General features: G+C 41.9%; 1 protein-coding gene across 1 annotated transcript in view; it reads right to left on the minus strand.

The window, feature by feature from the left end:
* Positions 1–12833, minus strand: part of PARK2 (parkin RBR E3 ubiquitin protein ligase) — a 1213425-nt gene that overhangs the window by 844656 nt on the left and 355936 nt on the right. Inside the window, exon 3 of the mRNA XM_018053444.1 lies at positions 569–809. Within this exon, the coding sequence (XP_017908933.1) occupies positions 569–809 (241 nt within the window). The remainder of the gene's footprint in view (positions 1–568; positions 810–12833) is intronic.

The raw sequence follows: 12833 nt of genomic DNA on the forward strand, positions 1-12833 counted from the left end.
AGCAAACTTTTGAAATAGGCTGCACAATACAGACAAGGAAAACTTAAAACGCAAAAGGATATGACCGACACTGTCATTTTTTCTTATGACCTAAAAGATGACTAAAGTTACTTCTGAAATTCTCCTTCTACGTTAAAAAAAAAAATTGATCTATTTCATCAGGAACATAATCAATCAAAATGCATTTTAAGTAAATAAGCACAGAAGAAAAGAGAAAGGCACAAGTGAGAGGGATATACAGTGCGCATATTGTGAGCCCAGCACAAGGCGTCCCATGAGCCCATCACCCCCAGAACCGCCAAACGAACAAACGAGGACTATCGCTACGGGCCTGACACTTTGCTCATCCTTTATGTTCATTCCTAACTGGAAAGCTCTGCTTTGCCGTTCTTGTTAAATGCGTCACCTCAAATCTTAGATTAACAACGGACTCTCCTTCTAGCCATGCCTCCTTCCAGGGATTTAGAGCGTGTTGAGTTTAGGTATTCACACACAGAGTGAGGCCGCTCTCTGCGGAGACTTCAGCACGCAGAACCCGGCGCGAGCCGCGGAGAGAGGCAGCGGGTACCTGGCCTGCGGGCGGACGAGGCGCCGCCCTCCTCGCTGTCCTGCAGTATCGCAGCCAGGCCCACCGAGTCGGCGGGGAGCAGCGCGCTGCTGAGGTCCACGCGAGTCAGGCTCTCGGGCTCCCTGTCAGAGCGCCCCCAAGCGGGCCGCGGGCTGTCCCCCCGAGGTGAGTGCCCTTCTGGGTCTTTTCTGCGCGGTCTCAGCACAATGTGAACGATGCTCTGCTGATCCAGGTCACAGCTCTGAGTGAGGGAGACAAAATCACAAGAATGAGCAGGCGCTGAAGCACAGGTGGCGCTGAACTTGTCTTCAGTTCTACAAAGCAATATGCTTCCAAACTGATTCACCAGAAATGGCATGCCCTTATCATTATCAAATTTAAATACTAGCACCCCTCTCTGTATTTTTTATCCCCCTTTCTGTTTTTTAAAAAGTACAGAGAGTTTGTTATTACCAATTACAGGGCAATTTTCTCTAGAATTTACAATACACTTATTTCCAGTAGACCCCACAAATACTCCAGAACCACTAGCAATCACACCACCAGGCCGATGAAGTCAGAGGAGAGGTTACCCACACTATTCTGATCTTTCACTGTTTCATCCCATCTCACAATTAAAACCAGTGAACATCTAGAAAAACGTTCTGCAACTATATACTGATTTGTATGAGCCACAGCTAGCATCATGCCACTGGTGGAAAACCGAAAGCATTTCCTCTAAGACCAGGAACGAAACAAGGATGCCCACTCTTGCCACTTCCATTCAACATGGTTTTGTACGTCCTAGCCATGGCAATCAGAAAAGAAACAGAAAAAAAAGAATCCAAACTGGAAAAGAAGTAAAACTGTTGGTGTTTGCAGGACATGATACTACACATAGAAAATTAAAGATGCTACCAGAAAACCATGAGAGCTCCTCAATGAATCTGGGAAAGATTCAGGGAAAAAAAAAAAAAAAAAACTCATGGGAATCTCTCACAATCTGATATACTAACAACAAAAGATCAGAAAGAGAGATTAGGGAAACAATCCTATTTAATATCACAACAAAAAGAATAAAATGCACAGGAGTTAGGAATAAACCTACCTAAGAAGAAAAAAACCTGTACTCAGAAAACTATAAGATACCGATAGAAGCAATCAAATACAAAAGAAACAGATGGAGAGATACAGCATGCTCTTGGATTGGAAGAATCAGTATCAAGAAAATGACTACACTACCCGAAGCGCCCTACAGATTCAATACAAAGCCTGTCAGATTACCAACGGCATTTTTCACAGAAGTAGAACAAACAATTATACGCTGTTTATGGAAACGCAGTAGATCCCAAATAACCCAAGCGATCTCGGGAAAGAAAAAGGAAGATGGAGGAATCGGGCTCCCTGACTTCAGACTATACTACAAAGCTACAGTAATCAAGGCTTTAAAATTCAGTAGAATTAAATCTGGACATCAGCTAATTTGCTAAGACAGAAGCTAGACCCACAAATCACGTCTCAGTTTCAGAATAGCTACCAGGTAGAAACGGTTGCTCATGTGTCTGTCACTTCTCCCACAGAGCAAGGACCCTGCTCTCTCAAACCGCCCCCCACGACTGTCATTCTCCTCCATCTTCGGAAATTTAAAGAACACCCATGCAAAATACAACAATACTGGTAACAACTATACACCTCTACCCACCCTTGAGTGCTGCCTTGTCACTATCATACTTTTACAGGGGAATTAACTGTAGTGTATTTTCTATGTCAAAGACAAAAATCACAATTATTTAGGAAGGCATTTCAAGGTTGTTTTTTTTTTTTTTAATGTGATGGTTAACAAATGTTTTGTATGGCTATTGTGAACAATGAGATACTGTGGTTAAAGACAGCATGAGCTTAGGGCAATCAGCGGGAGTCAGAAGAACCAAAAATCATTCCCACTGCTTTCTCCCTCTTGTGTTCTCGGTCACCTCCACAGTGATGAATGAACACAAACGCCAATTTATATTAATGGGATGAGAATAAAAACTGTTCCTTCAACTTGATATTTCGTTTAAAAAAATACAGACTTTGAAAAGACAGGAACTTTGTGATTTATGCTTTGAATTTATTTCACATTTCTTACGGCTACTTTTCATTATGATCAAAGATATGATACTACACAGAGATATTGAAAGGCCCCCCTCTCTGGTTGCCAAAGGCCGAGGAGTACAATTACTGGGAAAGGTCAATTAGCTGCACACTAATTAGCTGCTGTGGGTCTCAGCCCTGTCACCCAGGATGTCCCTCCCACCGCAGGCCCAGGACCCTTTCACTGCTCATTAGGACCTGCACAGAGGGAGCTCTGCAGGGAGGGGTGGGGACAAACAGAGTCAACTGACTGCTCCCCTCAGCTGCGCAGTAAGGGGTTTATTGTGAGAAGAGGTCGGCGCTGTTTGCACAGCTGAGTTCTTTCGGGGCTTCCACTCGTCCAAGATCACACTTTCCAAAATACAAAGGATGACAAGCTAGACAATTCTTTGCCTAAAACCAAGTTAAAACTGTTCTCTATTGCAAACTTTATAAGAAATGCATCCCAAGTGTCCTTTCAAAAAACTAAGATCATGGCATCTGGCCCCATCACTTCATGGCAAATAGATGGGGATTAGAAACAGAGACAGACTTTATTTTCTTGAGCTCCACAATCCATGTAGACAGTGACTGCAGCCATGAAATTAAAAGATGCTTGCTTCTTGGAAGAAAAGCTATGACAAACCCAGACAGTGTATTAAAAAGCAGAGGCATTACTTTGCCAAGAAAGGACTGTTTAGTCAAAGCTGTGGTTTTCCCGGTAGTCATGTACAGATGTGAGAGTTGGGCCACAAAGAAGGCTGAGCATTGAAAAACTAATGCTTTCAAACTATGGTGTTGGAGAAGACTCTTCAGAGTCCCTTGAGATCAAACCAGTCAATCCTAAAGGAAATCAGTCATGAATGTTCGTTGGAAGGACTAATGCTGAAGCTGAAACTCCAATACTTTGGCCACCTGATGTGAAGACCTGACTCACTGAAAAAGACCCTGATGCTGGGAAAGATTGAAGGTGGGAGGAGAAGGGGATGACAGAGGATGAGATGGTTGCATCTGACATCACTGACTCAATGGACGTGAGTCTGAGCAAGCTCCAGGATGTGGTGAAGACCAGGGAAACCGGGTGGGCCGCACTCCATGGGGTCATGAAGGGTCGGGTACAACTGAGCGGCTGAGCAACAGTCCCTGCCCACACGTCCGCTCTCCACGGCTATGTCTCCGCTGCTGCTCTGCCACGTCTATGTGTGTACGTGTGTGTGTTAGCTGCTCAGTCATATCTGATTCTTTGCGACCCTGGGGATTGTAGCTCACCAGGTTCCACTGCCCATGAAATTCTCCAGGCAAAAATGCTGGAGTGGCTTGCCCTTTCCTTCTCCAGGGAATCGTCCCGACTCAGGGATCAAACCCACATCTCCTGCATTGCAGGCAGATGCTTTACAATCTGAGCTACTAAGGAAGCCCTAACCGTACGTATACATATGGCTAACTCATGCTGATATATGTCAGAAACGAACACAAGATTGTCAAGCAATTATCCTCCATTAAAAATAAACAGACGTTTATAAAACGAGTAAGTGAATGAAACATCGGGATGGCTTGTGATGATGGCCACTCCTCTGCCCTTGCCTTCTCCTGTCCTACTCTCCCCTTCTTCTGCCCCCCCTTCCCGCTTACCCACTCCTCCTCGGCTGCCATTCTACCCAGGCTGTCTCACAGCAGCGAACTCCAGCAGGCCTGTCACCGCTCGTTCACAACCAAAGAGAAGCAGTGGGCCCCTTGCTTGGTTTCAGCCCAGTGTCCAACTAAGAAAAGCCCACTGTACAACTAAGAACCAACCGAAACGATACATCTGTTGCTTGGAGGTTGTAAGAAGTTGGTAGTTAGCTGGAACGGAACCACTGTGTTTTATCCCATGGCTTTTAAACAGCCTCAGTTCAGTTCAGTTCAGTCGCTCAGTCGTGTCCGACTCTTTGCGACCCCATGAATCGCAGCACACCAGGCCTCCCCGTCCATCACCAACTCCCGGAGTTCACTCAGACTCACGTCCATCGAGTCCGTGATGCCATCCAGCCATCTCATCCTCTGTCGTCCCCTTCTCCTCCTGCCCCCAATCCCTCCCAGCATCAGAGTCTTTTCCAATGAGTCAGCTCTTCGCATGAGGTGGCCAAAGTACTGGAGCGTCAGCTTTAGCATCATTCCTTCCAAAGAAATCCCAGGGCTGATCTCCTTCAGAATGGACTGGTTGGATCTCCTTGCAGTCCAAGGGACTCTCAAGAGTCTTCTCCAACACCACAGTTCAAAAGCATCAATTCTTCGGCACTCAGCCTTCTTCACAGTCCAACTCTCACATCCATACATGACTACTAGAAAAACCATAGCCTTGACTAGACGGACCTTTGTTGGCAAAGTAATGTCTCTGCTTTTTAATATGCTATCTAGGTTGGTCATAACTTTTCTTACAAGGACAACAAAGAAAATGCTTACCTGGAATCAGTGAAAAGCCAGAGTGGTCATGTTTTGAACTACTGACCACTTTAAATCCAAAAAAAAAAAAAAAAAAAAGTCTTGAGAAAACAAATAGAAGAATCTCTCCCAGGTGAAGTAGCAATAGGTGTTTCCTTACGGAGTCACACAGCTACCACAGAGCTGTAAGAAATGACTCTTGATGGGAGAAACATAATCAGGGGCCGCTTATTCATAAATACTACAAGTTTCTCCCTGTGTCAAGGAAACGCCCTATTGCCATGTAATACCATGTAGCTCCACACCCGGGCTCATTCAGTAAATCGGGCCTTTCAGGTCCCTTGGGCACAGGCCTGAGCCTGACTGACTTCACAGACAGAAGGAACTAGTCAGCCTCTTTAACAGCAAGGAAGGAACGAGAGCTGACAGGCATTCATATTTATTTTTTTAAACAACGGGTGCAGAGATAAAGTTTCACACCTTGCTATAAATTCTTTAAGTTTCCAGCCTCAGGTTTAAAATTTGAGATATAAATACAACACATTGTTACTTATGTCAGCTCCTGTTTCATAATCTGGATATCTTATGTCACAGGCAACAATTCTTTTACTGAGAATAAATAAAACATGAAACTGCTATCCTCCTGCACACCTGTACACCAAGCAGATGCCTCTTTGAGTTGCTCTGCAGACCTGGCTGTTAAGAAGGCATGTGAGTCAGTTCTAATGAGATGCATGAACCTAGAGCCTATTATACACAGTGAAGTGAGTCAGAAAGAGGAAAGTGAATATTGTATATCAATATACACCTATGAAATCCAGAAAGATGGTGTTGATGAACCTATGTGCAGTGTAGCAACGGAGCCACAAACAGAGTGAACAGGTAGGAGGAGATGGGAGATGGGAGGAAGGTTCAAGAGGGAGGAAACGTGTGTATGTATGGCTGATTCATATTGATGTGCGGCAGAACCAACAGAATATTGTAAAGCAATTATAGCCCAATTAAAAATAAATTTTTAAAAAAGGCATTAAGAGCTTGAGTGAATTGGGACAAATGCCTAGACTCTGTCATTTGACTGTAGGAAAGGATAAAAGGTATTCATTCTTTCTGTTTCAGCAGTTGGTCCTAACTGATTCCTTAGTGAGAGGCTTTATTTTCTTGGGCTTCAAAATCAATGCAGATGGTGAATGCAGGCATGAAATTAAAAGACACTTGCTCCTTGGAAGAAAAACTATGACAAACCTAGACAGCATATTAAAAAGCAAGACACTATTTTGCTGACAAAAGTCAGTTTGGTCAAAGCTATGGTTTTTCCAGTGGTCATGTATGGATGTGAGAGGTGGACCATAAAGAAAGGTGAGCACTGAAGAATTGATGCTTTTGAACTGTGGTGTTGGAGAAGACTCTTGAGAGTCCCTTGGACTGCAAGGAGATCCAACCAGTCCATCCTAAAGGTAATCAGCACTAAATATTCATTGGAAGGATGGATGCTGAAGCTGAAACTCCAATACTATGGCCATATGATGCGAAGAACTAACTCACTGGAAAAGACCCTGATGCTGGGAAAGATTGAAGGGGAGAAGAGAAGGGGACAACAGAGGATGAGATGGTTGGATGGCATCACCGACTCAATGGACATGAATTTGAGTCAACTCAGGGAGCTGGTGATGGACAGGGAAGCCTGGTGTGCTGCAGTCCATGCGGTTGCAAAGAGTCGGACTTGACTGAGTGACTAAACTGAACGGAACCTCTCTTTCATTTCAGTTTTCTTCCAACTAAAGGAAATATAATGGATTGAATAGTATCTACTTAAAATGCATGCCCATCAGGAACTTTAAAATTTGAACTTATTTGAAGAGGGGGTTTGTAGATGTAATTGCATAAGGATCTCAAGAGGAAATCATCCCGCATTTAGGGCCCACCCGACAGAAGTCCATCTAGTCAAAGCTGTGTTTTTTCCAGCACTTGTGTTTGGATGAGAGAGTTGGATCATAAAGAAGGCTGAGCACCAAAAAACTGATGCTTTGGATTGTGGTTTTGGAGAAGGCTCTTGAGAGTCCCTGGGATAGCAAGGTGATCAAACAAGTCAATTCTATAGGAAATCAATCCTGAATATTCATTGGAAGGACTGATGCTGAAATTGAAGCGCCAGTATTTTGGTCATCTGATGGGAACTGCCAACTCATTGGAAAAGTCCCTGATGCAGGGAAAGATTTAGGGCAGAAGGAGAAGAGGGTGTCAGAGGGTGAGATGGTTGGCTGGCATCACTGACTCAGTGGAGATGAATTTGATCAAACTCCAGAAGACAGTGCAGGACAGGGAAGGCTGGCCTGCTGACAGTCCATGAAGTAGCAGAGTCAGACACAACTGAGCAAATAACAACAACAATTCTTTTGACACTTAGTTGGAGGAGATTTAAGATCTTTAAGAGGGAGAGGTGAGGAGAACTGTTGGTAGCAGCCCCATCACGAACCTTCTCATCTTTGCTTCACTTTGATTAGGTAAGAAGCACCGTGGTCTACCCAGGATCACTGAGTTTATACCCCTTATCCCAGGGTGACTAATAATAGCTCTCCTTGAACTTTCGAAGTCTCCTAGTCTGAAGGATAAATCATACGGTCATCCTGCTTGTGATTGCCTATTTATGACACACAGTAGATGCTCAAAAGTAAATTTTGTAGTACTTAATAAAATAATTACAACAGCAAGCATATCTACCATTCTGTGAATTATCTATATGCTAGGCATTGTGCTTAGCATGTTCTCATTGTACTCTGTACAATGCCATGGTGAGATGGGAACCATGAATAACCTCATTTTAGAGATGAGATAACTGAAGGAGAAAGGCATGAAGTTGTTGCCAAAGGTTATACCTAAGTACTAAGTGGCTGAGCTAGAATTATCATTTGGTGTAGTACTTACTGCTTACCAATCCCTGTTATCAACACATTTAACCTCACCCGACACTTTCACCAACTCCGTCTCAAGTATCATGTTCAGGATTTTCACAAAGCCACTTAGAGTTCAGGAAGACAATGAATTAGCCAGGATTACACAGACATTTCTAAGCAGGTGGGCTTCTATCCAGGTTAAAACGTGCATAAAAACCATCTGCGGGGCGAGGGTACCAACAGCTTTTCCTAGTGCATCTTGGACCTGCAGAATCACAATCTGGGGGGCAGGGAGGAGCCCAACAAGCTGCTGCGCTAGGAGCGATCCTCCCCGGACTCTCTATGTGCAGTCAGGTCGGGAATCTCCGCCAAAGGCCAGAGCCAGACTGCAGCCTCTCGATCCCAACTTTGCTTCCCCGCTTGAGACTTTCCGTTCTGGGTGTACAGGTACCCTGTACTGAAGACTTGCACCCTCATTCACCTCTGCTCCAGTTGGCCACCTGGTGTCTCAGACATTCAAGAGGCAAGACAAGGATGCTTCGACCTAGCCTAAGACAGACTCTAGAACATTGCAAAACACTTTGTAGGAAACTTGGGCTTCCCGATGAAAATGCTTTTTAAAAAGTATGCACAAGAAGAAAGAAAACAGCAAATGGATAAATATCCACAGATGAGAGGGCAGTTATATATGTGGACACTACATTTGTATACATACATATATCTGTATACACACATGTGAATAAATTTGCACATCAGGGGCTTCCCTGATAGCTGAGTTGGTAAAGAATCCACCTGCAATGCAGGAGACCCCAGTTCAATTCCTGGGTCGGGAAGATCTGCTGGAGAAGGGATAGGTTGCCCCCGCCCTATTCTTGGGCTTCCCTGAAGGCTCAGCTGGGAAAGAATCTGCCTGCAATCGGGGAGACCTGGGTTCTATCCCTGGGTTGGGACGATCCCCTGTAGAAGGCCACCCACTCCAGTATTCTGGCCTGGAGAATTCCATGGACTGTATAGTCCATTGGGTCACAAAGAGTCAGACATGACTGAGTGACTCGCACTTCACTTCACTTCATGAATGTACATGTACTCACACAAACTGACATGTTTGCTTTATTATGGAGAATTTGCTACTTTTAATCATTTGCTAAAAGTTCAAAGGCTACAAAAAGAATATAAAAATCATGGAAGAGATTAAAGAGGGCAATACGTATGATTCTATAACTAATTACAAGTGTGAAATGTAATATTCATTCAACAAGTATTTTGTGATCATGCTATTTAGCAGGTTGTGCAGTATTCTTTATAAAGTAGAGTCTAAAACAGTCATTAAAACAAACTAACAATTTCCCTCCCAGATCAATGTGTTATTTTTGTTTCCTGGAAACTAGAGACATGATTCTAAGATTTCATATAGAAAAATAAATGTGCAAGAATATCTGGAAGCATTCTGTAAAGAGGAGCAACGATAGGTGTGGCCACGGGAGGCATTAAATGTCACATAAGATCTCTATTTTCAACCGTTTGACACAGGAATGTGACTAAAGGCATACTTAAAGCAACACAAGAAGAAGTCCAGAAACATAATCAATGTTTTGGAAATCTGACATAATAAGGCCATTGTCGGGTTATTAACGGGCCTAATTCCAATACTGCTGTGTCTCGGGGATGGGGAGGCCCGAGGAAAGGGAGAGACATGGGGGAACACCCAGTTTATGGAGCTGTCAAAACACACACATTAATCAAGCATTTGCCATCTTACACGGGTGTGGCTGGTAGTGCCCCCAAAAAATCACAGGAGTAGCATCAAAGATCACTTATCATAGTTGACCCTAAAAAATACAATAATAATGACAAAGGAAGGATTATCAGACTGTGAAACAGAGACCCAGTGTTAGCAAATGGTGTCAGAACAATAGTCCTGACGGGCTTGCTTGAGGCAGCATTGCCACAAAGCTTCAATATGTAAAAAACACAGTTATCTGTGACGTGCAATAAAATAGAGCACAATAAAATGAGGTATGCTTGGAGCTGTATAAAATACATTTTAAATTCAAGCTTTGAAAACTTGAAGTTTTCTTGCTTCTGTCCTTGTTTATTGTAGCCTATTTGTTTCATATCCCAGAAGCAACTTTTTTTTTTCTTTAGCTGTTTTTTTTTTTCTTCCAGATTTCTGGTTTATTCTTCCACTGTATAACTTTAAAAATAAAAACATAATCTGAAATGTATATGTGTGTTCATGTTTTAAGTCTCTTTCTTAGATAACAGCATATTTTATACAATATCAGCAAATTTTTTTCAGCTAATAATGCACCCTAGATCAACATGCGGAGAAGGAAATGGCAACCCAGTCCGGTGTTCTTGCCTGGAGAATCCCAGGGATGGGGGAGCCTGGTGGGCTGCCGTCGATGGGGTCACACAGAGTCGGACACGACTGAAGTGACTTAGCAGCAGCAGCAGCAGCAGATCAACATGAATCAGCCATAGGAATACAGAGGTATACATGTTTATATTTGGCAGAAACCAACAAAATTCTGTGAAGAAATTATCCTTCAATTAAAAGATAAATAAAATTAAAAAATAATAATTCACCCTAGAATCGATTCTGTAGCTGTATATTCAGATTTTCATTATTCTTTTTCATCTAATGTGTGGATAATTCAGTTTGTTCAATCAATACCTTACTTTTCCCAAAATTTTTAAATTAAAAAAATTAAAAACAGCACATCTATGAATAGCTTTGCGTATGTATTTTTAAATATTTTTCTTCCAGCACATCAGTACCAGAGCTGCCGCACAGAAGGGGCCTGGGAAAATCAACACTTTCACAGCAATGAGTCCACCTAACACCCAAACCTTGGTTTCTAAATATCTGTTCTCACTAAAATGAACTTGATGAGGAATAGATGTTCTCAGCAAGTTCAGGACAGAAAGAACAGCGAGTAGCCGGAACAATGTGTCCGTCTTGTGTGTGGTAGCACCTCATCAAAATAAACTTCCCGCCCTTCCGGGCAGCTAGCTGAGTACATCTCCCACCTTGCTTTGCAGTCATGGTTCTCCTTGGCAGGCATTTCTGCCAGTGGAGTATAAACCAATGTGATACAATAAAACGTCTGATCAGTGGGTGGGTAGGTAAAATACGAATATACAGAAAACTTGAGCAGGATATTCACGAACAAAGACGGTGCAAGTGAGGCTGGGCAGCATGCCCACACTACATCATCAGGCTTTGGGAGTGAAAATGAGCCTTCTACTCTGCACAGCTAAAGATTAAAAATGATATCATACGTTAAAGTTAAAATTAGTAGGTTGAAAAGGAAATTTTTGTTTTATTTTTTAATTAGTTTATTTATTTTAATCACTAATTACTTTACAATATTGTGGAAGCTAATTACTTTACAATATTGTGGTGGTTTTTGCCATACATCGACATGAATAAGCTGTGAACTTACAGAATGCTACTTCAGGGATTAGATTTTTATATTTATTTGCTGACAATTGCTGAATCCATTGTCTTTTAATCATTTTTATGTTCTTTTTAATATTTTTATTGTTTTTAGTTATCTTTGTAACTATCAGCCTCAATCTTCATGTTTCCAATGTTAGAAATCAATTATTCTTCCTCTCCACTTATCACCTCCATACTCCTTATACGTGTTTTTAATCTTCATATTGCCTAAAAGTTAGCTAACATTTTGAATTTACTTTCAGAAAATCTTCGGCCCATCAACATTATCCATACAGTGTGGCACCAATAACATTTATCATTTAAAATCATCATCACTAATAAAGAAATAACATAGTTTCAAACCTTAAAGTATCATACTTTTTGATAAGTATGATAGTGTGATTTGAATGGCTGCTATCACAATATCCCAATCTTTGAGAAAGAGGATGGTAGGGCATTAATTAGTACACTCAGTTCTTAGGCATCAGCAGAATCCCTTATCTACATGTTTCTTTTAACATCTGGCCACGAAGCTGGGCTTTAAACTGATTTTCCCTGTAACTTTGTAACAACTCAGTGAAATCAGCATTAGAGATGGGAAAACCAAAGCTCAAAGAGTTGCAAAATTAACCCAAATAAAAATAACTGGATTTGAAACCAAGTTTACCTTATTCTAAAACCACTACTTTTGACTATTCTCTTTCTCTTACCAAAGAATGAGTGATCAGCTATGATTAATGCATACAAACCTTGCTTCATTCTATAATCAAAACAGTTATAAAGGTAGAATTTTGATGCATTTAATATGAATTCTCAAATTGTTCTAGATCATCTCAGAAGGTTGCTTAATCTAATGGTCCAGATTTTTGAAACTCTGAGAAATGATGACAATATGTATGGGACGCAAACAAGGGATTTTGGCCTTGGAGTTGAGCTAAAGAGATGGAGAAACCCACAAACTGCTGGAAGACATAATTCGAATGGACCTTTATAGTAAAGGTAATGTGTCTCCCCAGTTAAAAATCACTGCACATAAGGAAGATATTTTTGACAAGAATGTATTTTTTTATAATAGAATATAGTCATGAAAATGATTATAAAATGCTGTGTGGTTTCTCTAAGTGATACTTTAGGTGAAAAGTGAAAGTGTTAGACACAATCCTGTCTGACTCTTTGTGACTCCATGGATCATCGTCTGCCAGGCTCCTTGTCCATGGAATTCTCCAGGCAAGAATATTCGAGCTGGTAGCCATTCCCTTCTCCAGGGGATCCTCAAGATCCAGGGATTGAACCCAAGTCTCCTTCACTGCAGGCAGATTCTTTACATCTGAGCTACCAATGCTATCTGTTTAGAAAAATTTAGAAATGCAAGTACTACAGATTCAAGCAGACTTGAGGATAATAAAAGGTTTGATTT

This window comes from Capra hircus, chromosome 9 (genome assembly GCF_001704415.2).
Source record: "Capra hircus breed San Clemente chromosome 9, ASM170441v1, whole genome shotgun sequence".
Taxonomy (NCBI): domain Eukaryota; kingdom Metazoa; phylum Chordata; class Mammalia; order Artiodactyla; family Bovidae; genus Capra; species Capra hircus.